This window comes from Anas platyrhynchos, chromosome 3 (assembly GCF_047663525.1).
Source record: "Anas platyrhynchos isolate ZD024472 breed Pekin duck chromosome 3, IASCAAS_PekinDuck_T2T, whole genome shotgun sequence".
NCBI lineage: Eukaryota > Metazoa > Chordata > Aves > Anseriformes > Anatidae > Anas > Anas platyrhynchos.
This window is the reverse complement of record NC_092589.1, coordinates 68,724,752-68,750,663: the sequence shown is the minus strand read 5'-3', so window position 1 is coordinate 68,750,663 and position 25,912 is coordinate 68,724,752. Positions and strand designations below refer to the sequence as shown.

General features: G+C 38.7%; 1 protein-coding gene across 10 annotated transcripts in view; it reads right to left on the bottom strand.

The window, feature by feature from the left end:
- FAM184A (family with sequence similarity 184 member A) overlaps positions 1–25,912 on the bottom strand; it is a 74,420-nt gene that overhangs the window by 45,985 nt on the left and 2,523 nt on the right. For all 10 annotated transcript variants that reach the window (XM_072036067.1, XM_072036072.1, XM_072036070.1 and 7 more), the window contains exons 2-4: positions 5,413–6,267; positions 2,847–2,982; positions 207–388 (exon numbers count right to left, since the gene is read on the bottom strand). In XM_072036067.1, coding sequence (XP_071892168.1) covers positions 207–388; positions 2,847–2,982; positions 5,413–6,267 — 1,173 coding nt within the window. The remainder of the gene's footprint in view (positions 1–206; positions 389–2,846; positions 2,983–5,412; positions 6,268–25,912) is intronic.

The following is a 25,912-nucleotide window of genomic DNA, read 5'->3' as shown; positions in this document are numbered from 1 at the left end:
CAGTATCTAATCTGATCTCCCTCTGCTCTCACTTAAAACCCTACGTTAGTTGTTCTATGTTAAAACATGACGTACACTTGGAACACGCTAATATAGGTCCTAGTCCAGTCTTACCAAACTTAAATATGAAAATACATTCACTTTTTTTTCCCTTACAATTCTAAGTCTTATTCTTTTATTCAGCTAAAGCCAGTAAGAAGTCTAACCTTCTCCAAGGCCAGAATCTGCTGTCTTTGTCGCTCATCCAGACTCTGTGTTTTGCTTTGTAGTAAGTTTCTTTCCTCTTCCAGTTGGGATAGTTTTTCCTTTAATCTAGACTTTTCTGATTCCAAATCTCTGATTGTAACTTCTTGAGTCATTTGGGTAGCTTGAAGCATTCCAATATGACCTAGAAACAACATAACTCTTTAAAACCTTGTGTCATTGTTCCCGTAATTGAAGTACAAATTAATTAATACTCTGGCAATTTCAAGAAGTTAGTGGAAGCTTACATGTTAATCTCTATTATCTTTACTGCAATGTTTACATCCCTTTCCATTTTACCCCTTTTTAGTTTTATCATAAAACATCCCACAGCTGTTGAGGACTTGGTGCTTGGGCTCCTTTAGTTTCAGTTTTCCTGGTTCAAAGTTGCATATTGACTCCAAGAGAAAGTAGAGGTAGGCAAGGGTATGAACATGCACAGTATGTCTCAAAAACTCAAGAGAACCTCACCTAAAGCTGCACATTTTTCTGTAGCTTATTGCAGGGCAAAAGAGAGCTGAACACTGAAGTCTAATGGTAAAGATGTTAGTGTTATCAAACTCATAATTTTACCACCATACTAGGTATAGCAGCTAAAGCTATGTAAAGCATAAAATTACACTACATTTTACTATGAGGATATGACTAAAAGCTGCAACAGAACTCATTCTCTCCATAGCAGGGCATGAGCTAAATCTCTGTGGGTCAGAGGCTTGCTTTTAATGTCTGTCCTGGTTTGGGCTGAGGTAGAGTTAATTCTCTTCATAGTGGCTGGTATGGTTCTGCACTTTGGATGAACACAGATATTCTAGTTGTTGCCGAGCAGTGCTTACACTGAGTCAGGCCTTTCCTGCTCCTGGTGCTGCCCTGACAGCAAGGAGGCTGGGGGTGCCCCAGGAGCGGGGAGGGGACACCAGCCTACACAGCTGACTCAACTGACCAAAGGGATGTGCTCTACCACACGGTGTCATGCTGAAGAATAAAACTGAGGGAGTTGGCTGGGGAGGTGCTGGGCATCAGTCAGCAGGTGGTGAGCAATTGCATTGTGCATCACTTGTTCTACTCCTCCTCCTTCCTCCTCCTTTTTTTTCCTCCTCACTTTATTATTAAACCATCCTTATCTCAGCTCACAAGCTCTTGTCCTTTTCAATTCTCTCTACCGTTCCACTGTGGGTGGGGAGCAAGCAAATAGCTTGCATAGTGTTTAGCTGCCTGCCAGGTTAAACCACAACAGTTACAGAAGTTCAGCCATTTCTAAAGATAAACAGAATGACACATTAATTTCCCATGATAGACTTAGCAGTTTTCTCAAATCACAATATGAGTAAATACTTCATATGGTAATTAAGTACAAGAAGTCAGTTTCTTTGGGGCAAGATTTTTGACTTCCACATTTGAGCTGAAAATCAAAGGAGACAGCAGTAGGCCAAGAAGAGAAACCATTTCTAAACAAGGTGGTATCCAGTTTCCTCACATGGTAATGGCTTGGTGATCTGAGATTCTCTTACCAGGAAACCTATTAGTTTTATCTATTTACATCCAATCATGTCCCAGTTTGTCTCTATATTGTCAAAACATATCACCTAGACTACTCCAAGCCCTACCTTAGCTAGCTTGTGTATGCACTTATCCTAGACATTAAGCAGACACACACAGTCCTTCTGTACAGCTACCTCATTATTTGAGGGTCAGAAATAAAGCCTCGATACAGGCCACATTCACAATTCAAGGGCTAGGCCACATGTAACTAGGCCACCTGTGCTAGCACACTTCCAGTATTAGCACGTTAATGCTGGGAAACAGTTTCTGTCCCTAAAGCTGACTGGTCTAGTCTGGCAGCATCTCAGCCTTCAAAAGGAAGTGATCTTATACAAACTGACTCTTGGGATGCACCCTGGGGCTTGTGCTAACTTCTGGAAAATAATCAGGTATTTCTATGATTGGTCTAGTTGAGTAACACTAAAGATAAGCCAGGTACTTATTTTTAACCTTCCTGCAGCATAGTTAACCAGGTTAAAGTCCATGCCCATGTCCCATCACTAAACAGTTCACCAGAGACACAACATTAATGAGGTGAAATCGAAATCCACACAGGTACAGCCAACTCCAACAATTTTCTATGCTTTTCCTTAGGCCAAAATGCAGTCAAGAAAACAGCTATAAAGAAAACCCGAACAAATTTATTAGCCAAAAAGCTGCTTATCTTCTGAAAGTAGGTGTAAAGCAAATTACCACTGTCTCAGCAAAACCACAGAGCAACAGAAAAAGGATGAAGAAACGGGAAGCATGTTTCAATAGTTACACAGAGAACAAAGAAATAGAAGACACAAGCATTTAGTACGAGTATAGTAAAGGCAACATATTTCAAGGCCTACAAGATACATACATGGAATACAAATACAAAATTTATAAAAGTACATAAAAAAGAATTTTAAGTACAGTGTATGCAATATCAAAACAGTCTATAAAAAACTTGTCAATCTTCTCTGCACGGTATTAAACAGTGTTTAGGCACTCTCAGCCTGCACAAGGATAAAAGAAAAAAGAAAGGCCAGAATTAATAAATGAAGTTCATTTCCAAACGATGTTACTAACATACATACTGGCTTTGAGAACGAGATCGGTGGCCTGTTGCTGTAAGCGTTCTCTAGCAGCTGCTAGCTCACTTTCCACTTCTTTGTGTTTGCTTAGCAATGACATCTCCTCCTCCTTCACATCGTCTAGCTGTTTTTGAAGAACCTAGAGGAAGCATGGTATAACGTCTTATTATATAGAATCATGTTTAAATTTAAATGAGCTTTTGGTGAAAATGTAAAGAAAAGACCTGTTAGCAAGCAAGTTTTATTCAAACAAAAGCTGAAATCTTGCAATATTGTCACCATACTCATTTTGTTCTACTTTTCCCAAAAAAGATCCACAGATACTGTATATATGGCGTAACAAGGATGCATAAAGAGAAGTGTGACAACATTCAAAAAGGTGTATGAAAAATAAAAGTGGCAATATGGTCCACAGATTTTAGGGACCAATTTGAGATGCTTGTTTTCAGGTATCTCATAGTTCTTCAAATTGAAGAATACATTATACATGCACAGCAGTTTTCATTTTCCTTAATTAAACAGAGTTGAAAATGGACTTCTGGAAGATCCCTTGGGAAACTGAAAGAGATATTTGGTATTCATCTTCTGATACATCAAGAAGGTAGTCTTCTTTCACTATAGCCTGTACCTTTACACAAGAAAGCGGCAAAATATTGCATAAGATTGGCTGGAATTAGATATAAATGGAAAAAGCTAATAGTCTATCTCAGCTTTAACCAGTGATATCCTGGATGCTTCCAGAATTACTAAAATTTAAGGTACTTGGAAATTTGAGAGTTACTAAAACTGCTAAAGTCAAGATACTTAAGTTTCCTCACAGAGATTACTGATCTTCAGTAGCCTCAGACCTCCGCAGTTACCAAAATGCAAGTAGTATTTCACAGAATTTTTTCCTTCATGTCCAACATACCCTGTCCTTCCTTTCTGATGACCCCCCAAAAAAATCAGTCTTTATATTTATGGGATGTCTTGTCCTTCTTTATGGACAAGAAAGGTTAGTATTGAACAAAAACTTCTGTATCTAAATAATACTGAAAATACATGCAAGATTTCAGAGACTGCTAGTAAAAACATCCCTGGAGACTTTTTTATGATAAAGTTAAAATACATAAAGTTGGTTGTTTTTTGCTTTTTGCTTTTTGTTTTTTGTTTTTTTTCCTTGCCTCCCACAAACCTACTGTTCTCCATACCCAGGATGTTTTAGGCCAGGTAGTCATCATTGATCTCTTTAAGCACAACTTAGAGCTGCCAGGCAGAGAAGGACCTGGGAGTGATGGTGGACAGTCGGCTGAATATGAGCCAGCAGTGTGCTCAGGTGGCCAAGAAGGCCAACGGCATCCTGGCTTGTATCAGAAACACTGTGACCAGCAGGGCTAGGGAGGTGATCGTCCCCCTGTACTCGGCTCTGGTGAGGCCGCACCTCGAGTACTGTGTTCAGTTTTGGGCCCCTCACTACAAGAAGGACATCGAGGTGCTTGAGCGGGTCCAAAGAAGGGCGACGAAGCTGGTGAGGGGCCTGGAGAACAAGTCCTACGAGGAGCGGCTGAGGGAGCTGGGCTTGTTCAGCCTGGAGAAGAGGAGGCTCAGGGGTGACCTTATTGCTCTCTACAGATACCTTAAAGGAGGCTGTAGTGAGGTGGGGGTTGGTCTGTTCTCCCACGTGACTGGTGACAGGATGAGGGGGAATGGGCTAAAGTTGCGCCAGGGGAGTTTTAGGTTAGATGTTAGGAAGAATTTCTTTACTGAAAGGGTTGTGAGGCACTGGAACAGGCTGCCCAGGGAGGTGGTGGAGTCACCATCCCTGGAAGTCTTTAAAAGACGTTTAGATGTAGAGCTTAGGGATATGGTTTAGTGGGGACTGTTAGTGTTAGGTTAGAGGTTGGACTCGATGATCTTGAGGTCTCTTCCAACCTAGAAATTCTGTGATTCTGTGAACTGCACTGAATAAAGAATATTCATTATACTTATATTGACCGTTCTATGACATTCTTGTACAATACATTTCTGCAGCCCAGATAAATGTTTTTTCACCTTTTCTAGCAAGTGTTCCAATTTAACCAGCATAACATCTCAGTCATTACCATCCTCCACCATCCTCCTTCCTACTCTGAAACTTTTGCTTTGGGAGGTAGGGATGAATTTATGGGAAGACCCGATGTGAAGATTCAGCACTGCTCCATGAACGTGTGTGTTCCTAAGCGGTAATAGTTTTGAGTAATCTGTTGAGTACTTTCTGCACTTTGGGTAATATGGCTGGATCAACCAAGTTCCGGTCATGTCCAGCCAAAAGCAAGACACTTTCCCTGTATAAAGACACTAAAAATACCCCCTGGGCTTCTAGATTCTACTGGAATATAAGCAAATATGAATCCAGTCTGGGAAAATTAAATAAAATAATATAAATAAATAAATAACATTTAGAAATGGATGAAAATCAATTATGAATAGCAGAAAATTCATTTTACATGTTCCAAGCACCTCAACCTAACTTCCTGGCACAAAGACAGCCTAAATAAGAAAACAAAAAGAAAAAAAATCAGTCCTTGAAACAACGTATTACTGGCCTCACCTGAACATTGTTTTCTGCTGTACTAAGAGCCACTTGAAGTTTTTGGCATTTTTCCCGTAGACTTGCAGCTTCATCCTGGACCATTTGCAACTCAGTTTTAAGTTTTCCCAGGTTCTTCCGTAAAATACTTTCTTGGTTTTGAAATTCTTTTCTTAGCTCCACCTCTTTCTCTTTGCAAGCATGCAGACTTTCAGCTGTAAAAAGCTGAGATCTTTTCAAAGAATCAAGTTCATGTTCATAGAAGGACTGTGCTTTGCTGAGTTTGCCTTCGTAATCCTCAATGAGTTTTTTTCTTTCCAGTCTTAACTCCTCAACTTTATTGTTCAAGTCTTCCAGCTCCAGTCTGTGCAATTCCTCTAGCTTTTCTTGCCCCTTACTCAAGGTAGCATTCTGATTCTGTTGAGTCTTCAGAAGTTCTTGAATCTCAAGCCTATGTGCAGCTCTCAAGTCTTCCAGAGCTGTACGCTTGTCCTTCTCATACTGCACTTGCAACTGTATGAAACTTCGTAGCCTTTCCTCAAATTTCTTTCTAATCTCTTCTACTTCTCTTGACATGGTCACTACACGTTGGACATGCTGGGCTTCTGCACAAAGCTGCATATCCTCAACTCTACCCTTATATGCTTCAAATTCTGTCAAAGCCTGATGTTTCATCTTTTTATGATCTTCCAGTGACTCTTCCAAAACCTGGATCTTTCTCTTAAGATCCATTTCTTCTGCAACTTTACTTTTATACTGCAAGATCTTCTCTCTGGTCTCTGCAAGAATTTGCTGAATTTCTTCTTCATGGGCATCCTTAAGGGCTTGGATGGCAGCTTCGTGTTCATCATTTTTAGTGTTCAATGCATATATTACCTGCAGGTATTAAATAGCAATATACTGTGACAAGGCATTCTGGCATCCTAACAAAAAATAAAATAAAACAAAAAACAGCTTAGATACTTTGCTACTTTGACAATCTGGCTCGTTTTCCTGATACAAGTAAGTCACCAAACAGTCTTATCAATTTGACTGCATAAACTCTGTATTAGTAATTACAATTTTACACATTTTGTAGAATGGGCTTTTATGCTTTTTAACCTATAATCTTCCTGATCAAAGTTTTGCCTTTATAAGCATGCTGTTGCTGTAAACACTACTGGGTGAAAAAAAAAAAACACATTCAACATCTGAAAAACAAAACATTTATTTAAAAGAATTAAAAGCATTGCCTAGAAAGAAATGTGAACAGAAGTTTTCTGTCAGAAAACAAACACACACAAGACAGTGTAAGTTCCAATTTCCTTTCATGTTGTAATGAAGTCTAAAACTCAAATTCCTTCTTTCCAAATGCTGACTGTTCTTAAATATTTTATTTTAAACAAACCTCAAATGCCAACATTGATTGCTGTGGTTTAAAGGCCTGCGGGTTGCTCGGATAGAAGTGGTTTTTTTTGACAGCTTATCTGGGAGACAACCTGCACAAAGTCTCCTAAGGTCTGAGGTCCCTCGCTATGTGAGCTTGCCAACTCCTCCGTTTGCAAGTCAGATGAACGGAAGGGTAGCTGGCAAAGCAGCCAACAGTTTGGGGAGCCCAGGAAGAGATGCAGCTCAAAAAGGTTGTGAAGCCAGCAAAACTACCTAACATTCAGTGCAAGTTTTACAGTAACCGGGTATATCCTATGGGATGTTTCAATTGCCCCCCAACATGGTAGTTTGTCTTTCTGGTTTTAAACCAAGTATTCTCATCAACACACAGAAGTGGGTGCAAATGTACCTATCAGTGAAGAAACTCTCTACACTGTAGTAAGTGGATTTTAATACAATATTTTGTACTCGTGAATCCAACAACCCACACACCTCCCAGATGTTAGAGGCAACAGAACTATAAAACACATCTGAACGGGGGGGGAAAAAAAAAGACTGATTATAATATTTAATACATCTTAAATATGAATAATGAGACGCAAAAAAAAAAAAAAAAATCAACAAAAAAGAGGCAGAGAATCTAGAAGAAAAGTGCCCTTTGGTTTCTTTGTGAGGACAGAACCTAGACCAGCCCTCTATTAGCATTTAACCAGGCAACAGAGGAGGATGCATTGACGGGCACTCAGAGCTGGGACGTACAAAGAAGGCCCATAATCACTCTCCAGGCACCAACTACAGAGCTTCTGCCGTCTGGTCTGCAGTCAAGGGTTCATATAAGTTAGACAGATCAAAACTGTTTCCACAAGCGAAAAGGCAAAGTCAAGCTTTTGTCCTGGTAACAAAGACAGTTATCATATTTTTCATTTTGTGTGTGTGTGTGTCTGTTTCTTAAAAAAAAGACTCCAGGCATTATATTCTACATTTTATTGTCTAAAATCACAAACTTATCATACAGTCATCTGGACTGAGGGGAGGATGGGGGGGAGGTAGGGATGGGATGGGACATATCACTAAAAGGGCACAGGCTTTATTTCTTGTTTTTAATAGAATACAAAAAGTAAGTTCTGAAACATCAAATACAAAGGGGAAAAATACCTAAGCTACCTCACTCAACTTTATACAGCAGGGAAACAACTTTTTTAAAGATTACCTAACATTATTCAAATTCATTTTTTTCTAACCTATGTAAATGTTAGTTAGTGAAAGAGGAAAAATGGCTCTGCCATGCTTTTGGTGACTGTGATTAACATTGCTAATATCTCTGTAGGCAGCAGGTAGTCTTTTGGATTTCCCTAGAAAAAATAGGTTTCCTAGTGCAAATGAGCTTTGTAGCTCAGAGACTCAAAAATTTCCTCTAATACATTGCAAAAAAAATGACACTAAGTGACATGCAATTCCATTAACAGAATCATAATTATTGTTTTAATGCCTGGCACCCAAGGGTTTTCAACCTTTCATATTCTCAGTGGTTTTGGTGATCCCAGCAGGAACTTCTGAGTGCAAAGCTCTCCTCTCTCTCCTATCACCACCATACAGTCAAATTTCTCCATTACTGGAGAGTCAAGACACATCATTTGTCCAACCAGTCACAAAAGCAAGTACCACGTGTGCACATGCACCACACAGGTGCAAGGGCCCTGGTCTGGACCTTGTCCTGATTTACTGACTTATGTCCTGGGCTTCACCTTGCACCTGCCTTATGACCACAGCCTTGAGGCACACATGGCAAAGCGCACCTGACATGAATGTGAAAGACATTAGGTCTTCTTAACAGGTAGAATCTGCCTCTTTGTATAAATCTAAGCACATAAACTTTGAAGTGCCACCCATTAACAGGAGTAAGCTTTCTTCCAACTCCTAATTATTATCTTCACTGTGCTTACAGTTACCATACACAACTTCTCCACAGGACCTCAGACTCTTACAGCACAAAGCAGAGCCCTTACTTGTCTCTTCAGAAGGTCACCTCTTTATTTCTCCCTCATCAGCCACTCAAGTTTGAAGGTTTACCATACAATGGATGGCCTTAAATTCTGACAAATCTACCATACAGCGTGAGATTTTCTTCATCTCCTGCCACAGAACTTGGACCATTTGCACACTAACTGCTATATTCCTCATTTCTTCAGTAGACTATTAAAACTCCTGCTATCCAGTATCTGTGAAATAGAAGAAAAGAACTGCAGCTAAGGTTAACAAGGTGTATGGCATTCAAATAAAAAAGTAAAATGCTAAGTTTCCGAAAATTCAGAGGTAGAAAGGTTGCAAAAAATGGAGGAGCACAGATAAGCCAAGTTTTGTAGTCTTCATTTATGAACCAAAGGATGAGCCATTTCCTAAGCATGCTTGTTATATTTTTAAATTATAGTTTTAAAATTATAGTTTTAAAATTAAAATTTTAAAATACACTAGTATAACTGCATATTACCAAGAAGTATAAATTGCTCATGTTTTCCCCAGCTCCACTCTAAACGCATCATACACACTGCAGTCCTTATCAGATGGCATGAAAAAAAGTAGACTGTATTTTCAGTTAGTATGGTATTCCAGAAGTACAGACCAAACTGTCTCCAAGAATACTGTGGGACTATCAGCTAGAAGTCTTAATACTTTTTATACAAAACAATAACATACCTAATAAGAATCCAATGAAACACTATGTGTTTTGGTCTGAAGAACTCCAACAGAATTGGTGACAAAAACAGTAATGACTTTTTTATACCAAGGACTCGGCGCCGGCATGTTTAGTTGTACTTCGTGTACTTCGTTCAGCAAGTCTTTTGCTGCGTTGGCATCTTGCACCACATGGAATACAGACAACAGCATTCAACACTTTGGCTGAAAGATGAAGTTTGACTACTTGGCTGAGAATCATTTTTGGCTCCAAACCAGATGTTATACTCTTGCATATTCAGCTGCACTTGGGTCATCTGTTCCTGCCAGCAATTCCATCGTGATGGAATGAATGCTTTTCCAATTAAAAATGGGTATCTCACCTTAACTCTAGTATTAGGTGCCAAATATATTTTGTAGCACAAAAAAAAAAAAAAAAAAAATCACCAAAAATGACTGTGGTTCATTTTCTTCAGGTTTGCATGGAAACAGGAACTCATACCTATTAGAAAAACATGCAAAGATGAACCTTACATCTCTGGTAAACCTTCATTTTGGACTTCACAGGTGGATCCTTGTGGCCTGAACCACCAGAGACTCTAGAGACACCCGAAGACTTGGTCTGTGCTACATCTCTTTTTCATGAGCTGCAAAAAAAACTACAGTGCCAACAAGGAATTGCTCATGCATAACTTATTAATGTCTTGGAACACACAAACCAATGAGCCTAACCTACCCCTTCTAGCAGTGGATAAACAAGAATTGAGCTGCTTCACACAGGAAGTAGTAAAATATACTGGGAAACATTAACAAAGCTTTTCTAGGGGCAAGTCACACCCCACAGATACAGCGGAATACAAACAGAAAACTAAGTAAACATTGACAAGAGACATCAGAAGATCTTCCAGGAATTAATTTTATGTAGTAACATCTACTACAGTCCAGAACAATCACACACTTTGTTACATTTCCCCCTTTTCTTCCTGTCTGTTCACAAGTAGGTATGCTACATTTAAGTACTTAAAACGTATGTATTATGACCAATGAAATGTCAAGTAAAGACAAAAGACATAAGATAACCAGTCCAAATCTTGAAAAAGTTCGTCTTTATTAGACAAATTTCTGGTCTGGAGCTGTAAAAGCAGTGTCCCCCTCCAACAGCATCTGTCCAAAACAGCCAGTCAAAGTACTGTACCAGTATTCCTTTGCACTAAAATCCAAGTAGGGCAAGAACTTGACATTTCCCCCCATCCTTGAAGTGTACTGCTACAAGAAAATTTACTGTAAAACACCCTTGAGCTGTTCAGTACAGTCTTTGTACATTAACCAAATTTATGCCTAATTAAAATTCATTACTTATTTCCCTTAGAAACTCTGAAAACAAATACCAACTTATTTTTACTTGGGAATGTTTGTTGCTGTAGTAATCTCGAATGCCTTCTGTGTAAAAGGAATTGTTTAGAGGATGGTGACATGAAGTTCAGCATAATTTATTTCCAAGCAGAACACATCAACAGATTTCCACTTCTACCTAACATTCAACCTTTGAATGAAAACAAATTATGGGGAGGGGTTCACTTGCACATTTACTGTGAAACATTTACACTTAATTTTCTTTTAAAAGAGAAGTCTTGATAAGTCAGGGGACATACAATGTTCACTAGCAGCTAAGCAAGGCAAGCAGATGTGATGTCACACAAACAGAAATACAGATGAAATGGCAAGAGCTATTTGAAGATACCAGTATAGTCCCGTGAGAGTGGTTGAATATTCAGTTGATTAACATTAGCCACTGACTGGAAGTAGTGTATAAGATGCATGTTAAAGAAAGCTGCAGATGGCGTGCCTGCTGGCCAGATTCTAGTGGACTGATTTTCAGGAGTAAAACATCCAAAAATGATCTGCAGAATCTTGAACCAAAACACCACTTCCAGGAGAAAAAGTAGACTTGAAGACCCTGACGTAAAGATGAGAAGCATTCGGATACAAGTGAAGTGCACTTCTTTACTATAAATCAAAATAGACACGACGACTTCCCCATTACAAGAGAGATGGATACGTGCATCGCTGCTACTGCTTTGCATGACCTGCCATGTCATGACATCTACTACATGACATCTATTGCCGAGAGAAATGCTCAGCTGTTCTAGCCTTGTGTTGCTGGCTCTAAGAGAGTAATGCAAGTCCACACTATGCAGCAATCCAGTTCTGTACATTCGTATTACACTGTTCTCAACTACAGCTATTTCTAGGCAGTGTATTTCCTGCACGATTAAAAGACACTTTGTTTAAGTGTGTATGGAGTTGTTTTAATCTGTAAAGTATAAAACCAACTTGCAGAGTAAGTCAGAATAAAAAGTTTAATATTTTTGATGTCAGAACAAAATTTAAATTTGCATTTTCACAATGACATATTTTAGTATGTCATCAAGTACACACTGCAGAAGGACTTATGAAAGATTTAAAAAAAAGTTTTTAAAAAAGTTTCAAAAGTTAGAATGCTTAGTCAGAGTGAGAAAAAACTTAATTCCTCCTTGGAAATTAGTTCTTATTTTTCAACTCAGATGATACCTGTAAATCAAACTAGAGTCCTAAACCACTTACTTGCTTAATTGATAAAGAAAGCTCTCTTACACAAATGTGGAAGGAATGGAATTCAGTGGTCTAAATGGCTATTCAGGAAAAAATATCAGAGCAAAAAGCACACACTGCAGGACTTCCAACTCAGTATTTTCAGCTACAGCATTTTCTCAATTTATGGAAGCCTTGACTACAACAGACCTCTGAAAGTTTAATGGTAAATGCTGATTTCTCAGAATGCAAAGAGGAAATCCCAACTTCATTCATGAAACTGTAGAATAATTTGAGCCACTTACCCAGACATTCCATACTACCTTGAAGTAATTTCTTTTCCTTTCTCTGGAAAAGTTACCAAGATTTTAACAAACAAACAAAAATCAATGTTCAAACCAAGAGCTGATCAATAAGCTTCCACTCCTTTTCACCGTTTTTCTCCTAAAACCTTAAAAATAAATAAATAATAAGGAACGAAGCTGCCATGGTCACTTTTGCTCAAATCACACCACTTGTCAGTCCAAGTTTCACCTCAGGCTGAACTTTGAGAATAATATCTAGGACAAGTTTGCAATGTCCCAGTGGTAAACTTTCCAGCAACCTACAGGGCTCTATGGTACAGTGAAAAACACATTTCAAAGCTACCTCTCAGTATTTGCACAATACTGGCTATTATTGTTGTCATTTCACAGCAACGACTTAAATGTTCAACACATAATTTTTATTAACTATTACAGAAACAACATATGCCCAGAATCACAGAATAGCTGAGGCTGGAAGGCCCCTCTGGAGGTCATCTGGTCCAACCACCCCGCTCAAAGGAGGGTCAGCTTAAAAAGGTCACGCAGGGCCCTTTTGAAGTGTGTTTTGAATATCTCTAAGGATAGAGACACCTCAACATCTCCAGGCACATGTTAATGACCACAACCCTTTGAGCCCAGCATTTCAGGCAGTCTTCATGCTATCTCAATGTTTATTTGTCTAGCACTCAGCTGGAAAAACCAAACTGGCACACAACAAACAGCAGTGAAGACGCACTTAGTGTTAAATTTTCTAAAAGCAATCCTGCAAAAAATATGGCTCTGAATACAATTTATTTTTTTTAAGTCTCTAATCTATCTAGAGAGTGTATATCTATCAAAGTGCTTCAAGTTTTTGCAGTTCCCTCTACCCCAGGTCATCTGACAACTGAATAATGTCACTAAGTGCATACTTAAGTAGGAAAATTGTAGTATCTCCATTAAAGACCTACAGGAAAACTGATATCCTGGTGGCAGCTTACGGCTATGTTGTTTTGTCCAAAACAATCTCTTTTCCATTCTTCCTATTGAATATAGTAAGGGGAATCCCATGGCTGCTCAACCCAAATATTAAGTCACCAGTCCAACATCTGTATTTTCTGACGGTGGTTACCTAATTGGATCTAAACTCTATCAGTGATATAGTTTTCTCAAGAGCTACACTAGTTAATGTTCTTAAAAAGCTGTCCTATGCATCTGCAATAAAGATTTTTACTAATGCTTTTGTTTGGCATCTGGAATGCAACATGATTCAGAGCTGTTAAATGATTAAGAGTACTTAAATTGTAATGATTATCTGGATTTGTGCTTTTACAGTATTTCATTCAACATCAAATGGAAGGCATTAACTCCTTTTGTTTCAGCAATTCATCATACAAAAGTAGATCTGTTCAGAGTTTCTCACCTCCCGTAAATATCCCTAGCACCTGACAGGTCAAGTTAAATAAGGTTTTTCATCAAGGCTTCGAGTTTTGGGCACCAAGAACTATCCTAGGAAGCAAAGAAAATCTTTAATAGCTGGCATAATAAAGAAGGGTGATTAAAGGAAACCCAAGAAATCTTTCGTCAGCATACACACACACACATAAATACATATATAAAATGAAGGAGTTGAGAGAATATTGGAAATCTTAGGACACACCCATAAATACGCTTGCAACCATTTTTTTTTTAAGCTAAATACTTGCGTGCAACTTCACATTAAATAATTAGCTTAAGGCCTTGTGCCTTGAGGCATGTACAGGTCTGTATCATGCACATGTCGGTTTATATATATTTAGTCTCTCAAATGAAAATGCCCAGTTCTGACTACTACTGTAAAACTCTCCATTTTTATATGAAAGAGGAAATGAGAAGCACACTAAATTGGTAGTATATTGCAAAATACACCATTGGCTAACAGAAGACTTGAGAATGATCAAATAAACCACATATAAAGGTCACCTTCATAGAATATCAAGGAATTATTCTGAAGCACTTTCAAAGATTATTCATAGTACGATGCAAATTCTAAAACACCCGCTCTTCTGCAGAATTATGAACAATGTCTCAACTGCTAAGAAACAATGCAGAATAGATTTGCTTTGCAGAGTAAAACATTTAGCAGCAGACAATAAATTTGTTTGTTTAATACTTTTTCAAAGTTCAGTTTCAAACAGCTACCAAATAATTAAGTAAACAATACACGGATGTTATTAATAGCACTTTTAAAAACATTAAGCACAAGTATCTCCAGCAATTAATGCACTTTTTCTCCTAACACAGTCAGGAAAGGTTCTAATAAGGAGGAAAAACTTTGATACCTAGCTTTCCAATTTGTTTTGGTTTTTGGCAGGTCTTCTCACTAAATCTAATATATATTTAAAGAGAACTTCTGTTGCTTTCTACTTACAGTTTAAAGGTTAGAAAGTCTGTATAATATAGCTTGGTGAAATTAACTGATGCCATATAGGACCATAGAACAGCTTGGGTTGGAAGGTGCCTTAAAGACCATCCAGTCCCAACCCCTGCCATGGGCAGGGACACCTCCCACCAGATCAGGTTGCTCAAAGCCCCATCCAGCCTGGCCTTGAACACCTCCAGGGATGGGGCATCCACAGCTTCTCTGGGCAACCTGTGCCAGGGCCTCGCCCATTCCTCTGGGTGAAGAATTTCCCCATAACCTCTAATCTAAACCTACCTTCTTTTAGTTTAAAACCATTTCCCCTTGTCCTGGCATTATCTGACTAAGCAAAAGTTGTTCTGCATCTTCTTTATAAACCCCCCTTTAAGAACTGAAAAGCTGCAATGAGGCCACCCCAGAGCCTTCTCTTCTGTAGGCTGAACAGACCCAGCTCTCTCAGTCTTTCTTCATCTTCATGGCCCTAATATGCCTTCTAAGCCATACCCTTTCCCAAAATCCTATACATGACACATTGAGAAGTGAAATTGCAAGGGCTGCAGCTTCCTCCCTTTTCCAGTTGCCTAAGAATAGAGAAAATTAAGCTAAAAAAAAAAGCTAAGCAATCTACTGTACTACATGTTTTCTGTTTGAAATCAATGTAGCTTTCTTCAGAAAGGAAGCGCAAGGAAGGTACAAATTACATGAAGGTGTAACTGCCAGGAGATTAATCTGTGTTGACATCTGCTACAGCCTCCTGGCACTCTTAGAGAGCAGGTAACTCACCATTTATGAAGTTAAACACAAGAGTACAAGAAAGATCAGCTATGTGTTAACCCCCAAGTTGGCATGCAGTAAATTGAACACAAATTAGAAAGCCAAACTAATCAGATCATTTTCAAGCATGCTTATTTTCACAGCTAAGCACACATAAAAGAGTTGACCAGAAAGGACACACAATTGACAATTCCACCATGATAAAGGTGGAATTGCAAAAATAGTCTTTCACAGCCATCTAATAAGCAGGATTAACTTAGGTATCCATTTTGCGTGCAACTGGAGTCAACTGTTTTCTCCTGTTACAGACCAGTTTAGCAGATATTTGCAAATGCATCTCAATGCCCTTGGGCTGGGCAAGGCATGGCAGTATTGCCAACAGCACCCAATCACAATCCCTTTCTGGTTCTGGAACGTTAACCTCTACCAAGCAAGTTATGTCAGAAACAACCGTTACAAATCTGTAGCACAATTAGCTTCAGGCAATTTGCTAAGACAGTTAAATCTTGAGAAGCAGACCGCAACAACAACAACAACAACAAAGATTTAGTGACAGATGTACAAATTCCACAATTTGCCTCCTGGTGAGTAAGAAACCCATTTGCCCTCTAATCATCAAATCAGAATACAGTTGACACATCTGCTATATGATTAGACCTTAAATCACTTCAAGGAAAACAGGACAGGCCAAAGGACTACTCCAAGTTCTGCTTTAGTCACTGAGCTGCATTGTCTTACAGACTTAATTAATTAATATTTGATTTGGGACTTTCAAGCACAGAAAGCCCCAGAGAAAATTAAGCTAGTATGTCTATATTGCATCTGTTTGTGGGTATTTGGACTCCAAAGCAATGCACGGGGAAGTTCTCAGAGCTGAGCAACTGACTTGGCATTCAAGAGATAATGTTAGTTTGCCCTTGGCAAACAACCCACACAGCAGAGTTTTCTCTCAGCAGAGTGATATTATTAAGTTCAAATCTTCTCAAAACAAAGAGTAACAACACCTAACTGAAGAAACAGGGTGAAAAAGTAGACATATTACAGACTTATACCACTTTTTTTTCATTAATCATCAAAATAACTGTTTTAAAGCTTTATATAATCTCAAGATGCAATTTCCTCATCTTCTGAGAGCAATGAGGGCTTTTGAATCTAACAGACTTATGCAACTTTCAGAAATAGCACACATTCCTTTAATGAATTTGATGACAAGACAACTTGGTTTCCAACTTTCTGAAATCCTTTAAAAGGTAAGAATGCAATTCTTTCAGAACAGACTTTAAGTATAAATCCCAAAAGAAATCATCAAGTTTTGTGTGGTGTATTCCCAAAGTTAGCTTTAGGCAATCAAACCTGAACCCGTTTTTCAGAATTTTGCCAATATGAATAAAATCCTGCTGCTGCTGACTTAAACACTCCCTAGCATATCTCAATATGCTAACCGACAGAGCTTCCTGAAAAATACCAGTGATGTTTCCAGTCCCACTTCTTCGTCCTCCTGTCGTTCTTTTGGGAAGTCAGTACGAAGCGGCAAGGCTCATACACTCTGGGAAATAATTTCCTACTCAGAGGCACGGCTCACCACGCTGCCCCGGCTCCCGCTCAGCACCGCGGAGAGCAGCCGGCCGCAGCCTCGCTCCCCTTCAGCACCACGGCGAGCGGCCGGGCTGCGGCCCCTGAGGCCGCCGGGGGCAGCGCAGGGAGCAGAGCCCGGCCCGCAGCCCCACCGCCAGCCACGGGCCAAGCTTCACACAAGACTCCGCCTGCACGGCTTCCAAGAGAAGCACGCACAGCCTCAGACTTCGATAAAATATATAGAGCGCGTTGAGAAAATCTGTTCTTGTAGATGAACTTGAGACTACTCCGAATTCCTCGACGAGGCACTGGCTTTCATGCTTCCCACCCACTAAAACATCATTTCTTTCGGTACACTGAATGTTTTACCTTTTCTGCAAGAACCTCCAAGAATCCATTTTCTATAGATGAGAGCAGAGGCTCAAGAATTACTAGCTAACCTAGAGCCCAGTAAAGGCGTGCGAGTCAGGACTCCAATATGATTTCCTTTAAGAAGTCACATTTACCAAGATTTGATACGGGCACATACAGAAGCTATAATTTATGATCTTCATTTAACTTTTTTTTATTCATGTAATCATAGAACCAAACAATCATAGAATCATTAAGGATCTCCAAGATCATCTGGTCTAACCACCTGCCTACCACCGATGTCACCACTAAACCATGTCCCTAAGCACCACGTCCAACCTTTCCTTGAACGCCCCCAAGGACGGTGACTCCACCACCTCCCTGGGCAACCTGTCCCAATGCCTGACTGCTTGGGAAGCCCGTCTACCAGTGCAGATGGAGGCAAAGAAGTTGTTGAGTACCTCAGCCTTCTCCCTGTCTGTCGTTGCCAATTACTCAGATATAGAAGCTCACTCCTAATATAAGGAATTAGCCACCTATAATTGCTTACTACTATTTTCACCCCTCAGTCCATTTTCACAAATGTTAAAGGTGCATGGTGGCCCCTGGGGACTCCTCCTGTCACCCCAGCTCAGCAGCCCGAAGGAAGCTGGGTCCTCTCTTGTGCTCTTCCTCGAGGCTCTGTGCAGAAGGGCTGCCACCTCTCACACAAGGGCTGGGGGATGGGAAAGAAGCACTCACACAACCCCTGAGAATGAGCAACAGAGTTCTTTATTGCCAGGACATCTTGCAGGTGAGCCTGCTGTATGTCCATGGTGTTTGGCGGCTCCAAGCTAATGCTTGGGATGGAGCCTGCATGATGAGTAGGGAGCTCACCAGGCAGTGTTGCGACGCTGTTGGTGGGCTCAGATGGCAGAGAGCGAAGAAATGCCAGGGTAGCTGAAGGTCTGATCTGGCCGAGGTGGATCCACTTCCATTGGTTCCTCCACATCTGCTGGTGGATCCACCTGTCTCACAGTGTTTGGCAGAAGGATAAGCCACTCCTTGCCTGAGACTGCCCAAACAGGATGCCTTACATCCAGAATGTAATCACCCACTAAACCATGTCCCTAAGCGTCAGGTTCAACATTTCCTTTAACTTCTCCATGAACGCTGACACCACCACCTCCCTGGGCAACCCACTCCAATGCCTGACTGCTCTTTCTGAGAAGAAATGTCTCATAATTTCCAATCTAAACTTACCCTGGTGCAAATTTGATTTTTAGATATTGTCCTGTGAGAGGACATGTTACTTCTGTCTTCAACTTTGCCAAGCTAATGGTTTTCTGAAAGCAGGAAAATAAAGTTTCCCTCAGGGCCAGGAACATAGGCCCATAAGAAAAAAAAAAAGTTATGTACATGTACATATACATAACCACGTGTGTGTCTGAAAAATAACTGCCATTAGAGGAAAAAAAAAAAAAAGTCTACTAAACAGGGATCTAAAAAGAACAATCTAGGATTTGGAATGTGGTTTCTTCTGGATTATCAACTTCCAGGCAAAGCACTCTTTGCTGGGGAGTGTAGTGATAGGACAAGGGGGAATGGCTTTGAACTGAAAGAGGGGAGACTCAGATGAGATAAGGAAAAAATTGGTGGTGAGGCACTAGCACAGGTTGCCCAGAGAAGCTGTGGATGCCCCATCCCTGGAGGTGTTCAAGGCCAGGCTGGATGGGGCTTTGGGCAACCTGGTCTGGGGGGAGGTGTCCCTACCCATGGCAGGGGGTTGGAACTCTAAAGGTCTCTTCCAACCCAAACCATCCTGTGATTCTATGAAAACAATACCAAGCAATAAAAGCTTCATTTGCTCCAGGCTCTTTGTTTATGCAGGATATGCAAAAATAGAGAATATAGCAAGGTCTGCCCAAATATGAATGAAGCATAATGTTATATAGTAGATACTTGGATGTAAGAGGTGAAGCAGAATGTACCTCATACACCAAATGATGAATGGTCTACACTGTAGAAGTACACATGAGAAAGTATGAAGCAGAGCATAAAAATAAACATAAGAATCCTGAGAGTAGAGGGAACGGCCAGAGAATGTTCCCCAGCCCAGCTCAAAGAACATGCAAACCAAACATCATGTCAGATTCCAGTCCCTCTTTCAGGATATATTTTTGCATTTAAATATGTGCAACTTCTATAATAGCATAAACCAAATAGCCACGTGTTTTTAAAAAGAAAAAAGGACTGACTGATTTGCAGAGCACAGGAACTGAATGGTCTATAAATTAATAATATAAAATTTGATACATAATGGGAAAACTACTGAACCAACTCAAAATATAACTCAAAATTTTCATATAAAGTTTCACCACTCAGTGGCACAACACAGATATATACTAAAATAAGAAATATAAGTAGCATATGTTACTGGACTGGCATTACAGATTAATGTTGGAAAGACAGACATTTTCAAGGTGTTTTGATTTATTTTTTTTTTGCTAGAAGCATGTCTTAGATTGCTTATTACTACAAGGTACAAATAAAATTCATTTTTTTTAAAGTAGAAAACCTATATTTATTATTACGTAAAGCAGAAAAAAAAATCTGTTTTAAGTTCTTTTACCTATTCTTTATTACAAAAATGGCTTATCACCATTTTCACATCTCAAATTTCAAAAGGACAAAGACAGTCACAGGAGATTACGGCAATGCATTTTAGTACAAGCTATCCAAACATATCAGCTTTCATAATGCAAAATATGACATCTGAGAAGGCAGTCCCAGACAAACCCTTAGCTAAAAGTTATAGTTTTCAGTCACATCAGGAGCAAAAACATCATTCAATTAATGATCTCTAGATTACAGCACACCTGTTTTCTGAAGACAATACAATTCAGGTTTCTAGAAATTAAATTGTTCCAGCCAGTTTCCTAAAATTTATTTCATCACATGAAAAGGAAATTAAAAAATATACATTTTTGCAATTACATCATACTTCTTTTAGCTAAAAGACTGTCCTTCATTTAATACAAGCATCTTAAACCAGGACTTCATCAACTTTTTAACAGTAACTATTTTTAAAGGCTGTCACTTTGAGCCTAACCAAGTGACAACCTCAGTAAAAAGCTGTTCTCTCTCATAGGCTTCTATATGCAGTTTAAAAAGCCTGCACACAGAAACAGAGCCAGGTAATGCATTAAGTAGGACAAGATGGTGAACAGCTTTACAGTGTTTTTGTTTCTTCTGGTTATTTTTGGAATGCAATGCCTTTGGTTATTGGTATGACATCAGTCATTAGAAGAATACATAGAAGCCTGGCTTACCACTGCCAGCCTTGTATCAGCCAAGAGACACACTCATCTGATTTCATACCACTATGTAGAGATTTACTGGATGTATTTAACAGTAAGCCTGAAAATAGTATAAAAAAAGCTGGTGACTATCTAAGGCAATGAAACTCCCTCCTCCCCTTCACAGAGTTAACCGCAGGAGAATAAAGCTTTCAATGTAGGTTTTTCACAAGAGACTTGGGGGTAAAATCAGTGTGAGGTGAACAGTAGAATCACTAAAAAAATTACTATTTCTGATAAAGTCAAAGCCTGAGTTTAGAAAAAGAGATATTGAAAGAATGACCGTGATTAGAAGTTCCTTATGGCTAGAAGTTAATTTGTAAATACAACAACCGATGACAAGTAACATTTCTATACATGCTTTAGATGCAGTGTGCACCAAAAAAAAAAGTGTGACTGCTAAGGTTTCTCTGCATGACAACACAAATATCTGAACACAAGCAATGCTGTTACTGGGTAGAGTTTTACAGTGTTTGAAGAAAGTATAGAACCACCCTGACTTATCTAACTTGTTCTAAAGAAATGGTATAAGCAAGAATGAAAGACTCCTCATTTTGAAATAACTTCTTTGTACTTTCATGGTACTCCAGGAAAAAACAAACAAACAAACAAAAAACTGTTTTCTGCCTATACATTTTTATAAGACCTCATAAATCAGAGCTTCTTGCAGGACTGAGTACTTATGAATCAGCATGGACACAGCACTTTAAAATGCTGCAAACAGATCAGCATGTAAGTTATATGTAAAGTGTAAAATTACATAGGGTTCTACCACCGACTTTCTTTCTCAAATATAGATAAAAGACTCTCCTCTTCACAACTTCTGTATTTGGAGCAAAGAATTTCAATGGTATGTTCTTAACACTGAACTGACACTACCTTGATTTTATCTAAAGCAGATGATATTAGCAAAAACTTTTGTTTTGTTTTGTTTTGCTGTTTTGGGGTGGTTGTTTTTTTTTTTTTTTTTTTTTTTTTTTTTTTACGGATTCAAAACTTATCTGAAATTGTAATAATAACAACAAAAACTAGACTTTAAGTATTTCTTATTCTTTCCATGGGATTTACGGAAAGATAAATCATATGTGAAAAGTAGATAAAGATTGACAGATTTTAAACTATGGCTGTTGTCATACCAGGATTTATTTATGGCCTGCATGTTCTCTCTTTTTTTATTTTTTTTTTTTCATTTTGACATATTGATAGGATTTAAGTACAAATTTCATTTGTTAGTCTTTTGCTTTTTTTTAAATATCCTTAATGTACTGATGTATCACATATAGCAGCTGAAGTACATTTCAGCAAGATTAACATCAACGAGTTATTCATCTCCTTGTAATGCTACATTATTTAAATACACCAAGAAGTGAGCACAGAGTAGAAGGACGCGTATTATTTGTCCTCTCTTTCACCTTGTCTGTTCATTTTGATTATTATTTTGGATAGATGTTTCCAAATCTTATAATCTCAAAGAAGTTAATAAATATCTAAGCATACTGAAGAAGCATTTTATGTGAACGTACGATCATAGTTTTCCCAACAAACTCACAGTTTCAACTGCACACATGAAGAACGTCTCTTTAGAATATTCAGGTATACGTGGTCTCAGATGAACTCCCAGGCAATGGTCAAATATTAAAACCAGACAGAACAAAGATATTTTATTTGCTAACTTTTTTATATAATAAAAATAAGCTCATTCTCGTCCCACTCTACTCCTTTTTGATGCCTTATGACAAAAGACTGTAAAGTCACTGACCTATTTCACAAATACCACAACGGAAGTATAGCTGCATCAGGTCCATACACCACCCCTGTAGTCTTCACCCAACATGCATACAGTGATAATGGGTGGAAGAACCATTCCAGAGATATATACTCACAAGGTCTTCGAGGCATCAAAATATTTTTTTTTCAACTAGTCCTGAGTGGGGGAAAACCAGCATGAAGTAATAATTTCCACACTTCACATCAGAACTGCCAAACTTCCCTCCCCCTAGTCCCTTGATCTCTCCTTTCAGAGTCAAAGAGCATATAAAAGTTTTGGAAAGTGACGAGATCCCTACGGCACACATTGATCACATTATTAATAAGAACATTTTTGCATTTCACTGTCACCATTCTGCCTGCAGATTATACAAGTTCATGCTAAGACTCCATGAGAGAAGCACAAGGATCATCAGTCCAAAACACTCAGTTCCATGACTTCTGTCCTACAAAACACAGAAGGTTAGAAAGATTTCTTCAGGTCTACAACAGAAGCCACAGCAGCTTTAAAGCAATTTTCAGTGCTTCAATTAGCAAATATTAAGCTAAAGCTGATAACTGCTGCTTTTATTTAAGGTCTGTAGAAGAGTCTGTGAACCTAAAAACTCAACTTATTTTTAACAAAATTATATCTTTAATACTGAACTACAGTGTTAAAGATAAACCATTTTTTACACAGTCCCATCTTCATCCTTAAGCCATCACAGCTACATAAAACTTCTCTTTTGTGAATAACCCTTGCTAAAACCACAACTACTGCAGGCTGACAGTCAGAAAACCACATGACAAGAGTCAGAAAGGGGAGGCAGAGAGAGTATATTAGCATGGTTAAAAAAGAAAAATACCCACTTCAGAAATACTGTTACTTTTCCAATTCCTACCTTCAGTTGATCCCTTCACAGAAGGCTTACTCCAGCTATCTCTGGAATAGCTAACACAAACCAGAATTAGGTCCATCTAAAGAAATGCAGAAGAATTCAATATCCATTTTTACATGTTCAGGTCTTCAAGTTCTTGAAAGCTATTCCCACTGTAATAAGGAAACTACAACATTTATTCCCACATTACCAGTAGGAACTACATGCAAAAATGTTGACATTCAAATCTGTACTCAAGTCACACCCTCTTTGAAATTCCAGCCTTTTTCATGCAGTGCTAGAGCCGTAAGCAAATACTGGCCTGCTGCCAATGTTCACAAACATTGGAGAGATGACATAAGGTTGCTTAAAAAATAAAACACAAGTTTTTCCAAAACTGTTAATGGCATCAGCCACCACTTGATGACAGCTAATGTCAAAACAGTTCTAAAAGGTTTTTAAGATTCTCATTTCTTCCCTACTTTTAAGGGCTCTTACATTCTCCTATAAGCCTATATGTAAGGAAGCTTCATTCTGCAAGAGACTTGTTATTTTGTTTATTGAGGCAGAATACTCTCAAATAAAAACTGACAAAGTTTCAGTAGAAATGTAACATTTTAACTATTATGACTAATAAGTTAAACCCTACAGTTACATACATAGCACTGCATCCTATGATGCTTGAGCAAGACCTCTAACCTTCCCAGCAAAAAAGGACACACAATAAGGAAGCAGCAAGAACAAATGAATTAAGGATTACTAAATTTGCTATTTATTCTTTGAAATAAGTTGACTATTGAAAGTTGACTATTGAAACCCCAAACCATTCAGTATGGTAAGTATTCAAATGTATTCTCTAGGAACCTCTCTTCAAACCAGGAAGAGGGAAGAAAACAAAGAAAAGGAGTGAGGGAAATTTCCTGACTTCATACAGCAAGCTGCTGGCAGAACTCAGAACTGAACTCCAGCCATGGGAGTCCCAGAATTGAGTTTCTTGTTTAGTGAATCATGTTGTGCCTTGGACAATCTTGTTGCCTTATCTTTGAACCCTCTCAGCATTTTTGGAATCTTTCCAGAATTGAACTATCCAGCTGTATGCACATACCAAGGGAAATCACTGGTATTGCTGAGGGTGTTTTGCTTGTTTTTCTTATTATGAAATTGATTGACCTGATAGAAACAATCGCTGTAGTGCACATAGCACCTGTGTGGCACTTACAGGCTCTTCCACTTGACATAGGATTTCTGCAACCAGGATCATGCGACCAAGCCAACACTTCAGATTCTCATCACATAACGCCAGTGTGGATCATTTAATTAATCCATAAAAGTCAAAATTTATGTTGATGTCATAGAACTTCCACAACATATTCCATAAAGGTATGAATTTCTCAATTATGAATGCTCAAGCTGAAAACTACAGCACAAAAAATGAAGGGGGTGGGTGGGGAGAACGGAACACAAAACAAACAAACCAACCTCTTGAACTTGCACTCCTCTAGCAATTGTCAAAACAAGTCCCACTCTCCCCCACTGATGTAAGCAGAGCAGCAACTTGCTTTTTGTTTTCTATTCCAGTTGTCTTATGCAAACTAATAAAATATATATGCATATTTTCATCTGCAGCAAGCATAATTCAACACTGCATTAGCACTCCAGCATGTAGTAGTACAAACATATACGCAATCTCATAATCACAGCTTATTTCTTTTTGGCTTTAATCTTTGGTGTCAGATGCTACTTTATCCCCAAACTGGTACACAAATCTTCCGAAACGCCTAGAATAAGGAGCTTATGCTTTAGAAGAGGACCCAAAATTGCTTCAGCTACAACTTCTGCAGTCTTTAAACATGACATGGACTATCGTGTTAGTTTTTAAAGCTGAATTTCTAACTACTGGCATGTTTTACCTTCCCCTGTGAGTTCAAGCATACTAAAGTTATATCAAGTTATATTTTTTTCAAGAGTAGAAATACAGTTAAGCTCTTCAGAAGTGTTGTGCTTAGCGGACCACATTTGTATCTTATTTTGCATCTGAATTACTGATTACAGATTAAAAAAAAAAAAATCAAATTGCATGTTTCTTTGTGTTCTTGTATTGGTTTGACCAAAACATTAGATTCTGTATAAATCAGGAATTCTAATTTTGAAATTTTAGATTTACTTCATGAATGATGTTTATTTCCCATGGGGAAAGCATTTTCTTCTGGTGCTATTCAGGGTTCGTAGTACAAGCTGTACAAGGACAGGAAAAAATAAACTACTGAATCACATTTCTTTTGTCAGAAAACACAAGCTTCCAGGTAACCTACCTACGCCCCCTGTGTCCTTAGATTCCCTTTCATGATACTGGGGTTTGTTTTGACCTGATGAAACATCTGACTCCAGTTCTAAATCCCCTGACTTCGTAGCTCTTAAAGCCAGTTTTAGAGAAAAGTACAAAAAAAAAAAAAAAAAAAGACGGGGGGAGAGAGGCACAAGGGGAAGAACAGTCAGAAGACGTGAGAGAAGTGTTTCATATAAAAGACATGATTAGACACTTTATATAAAAGACACTTCTTA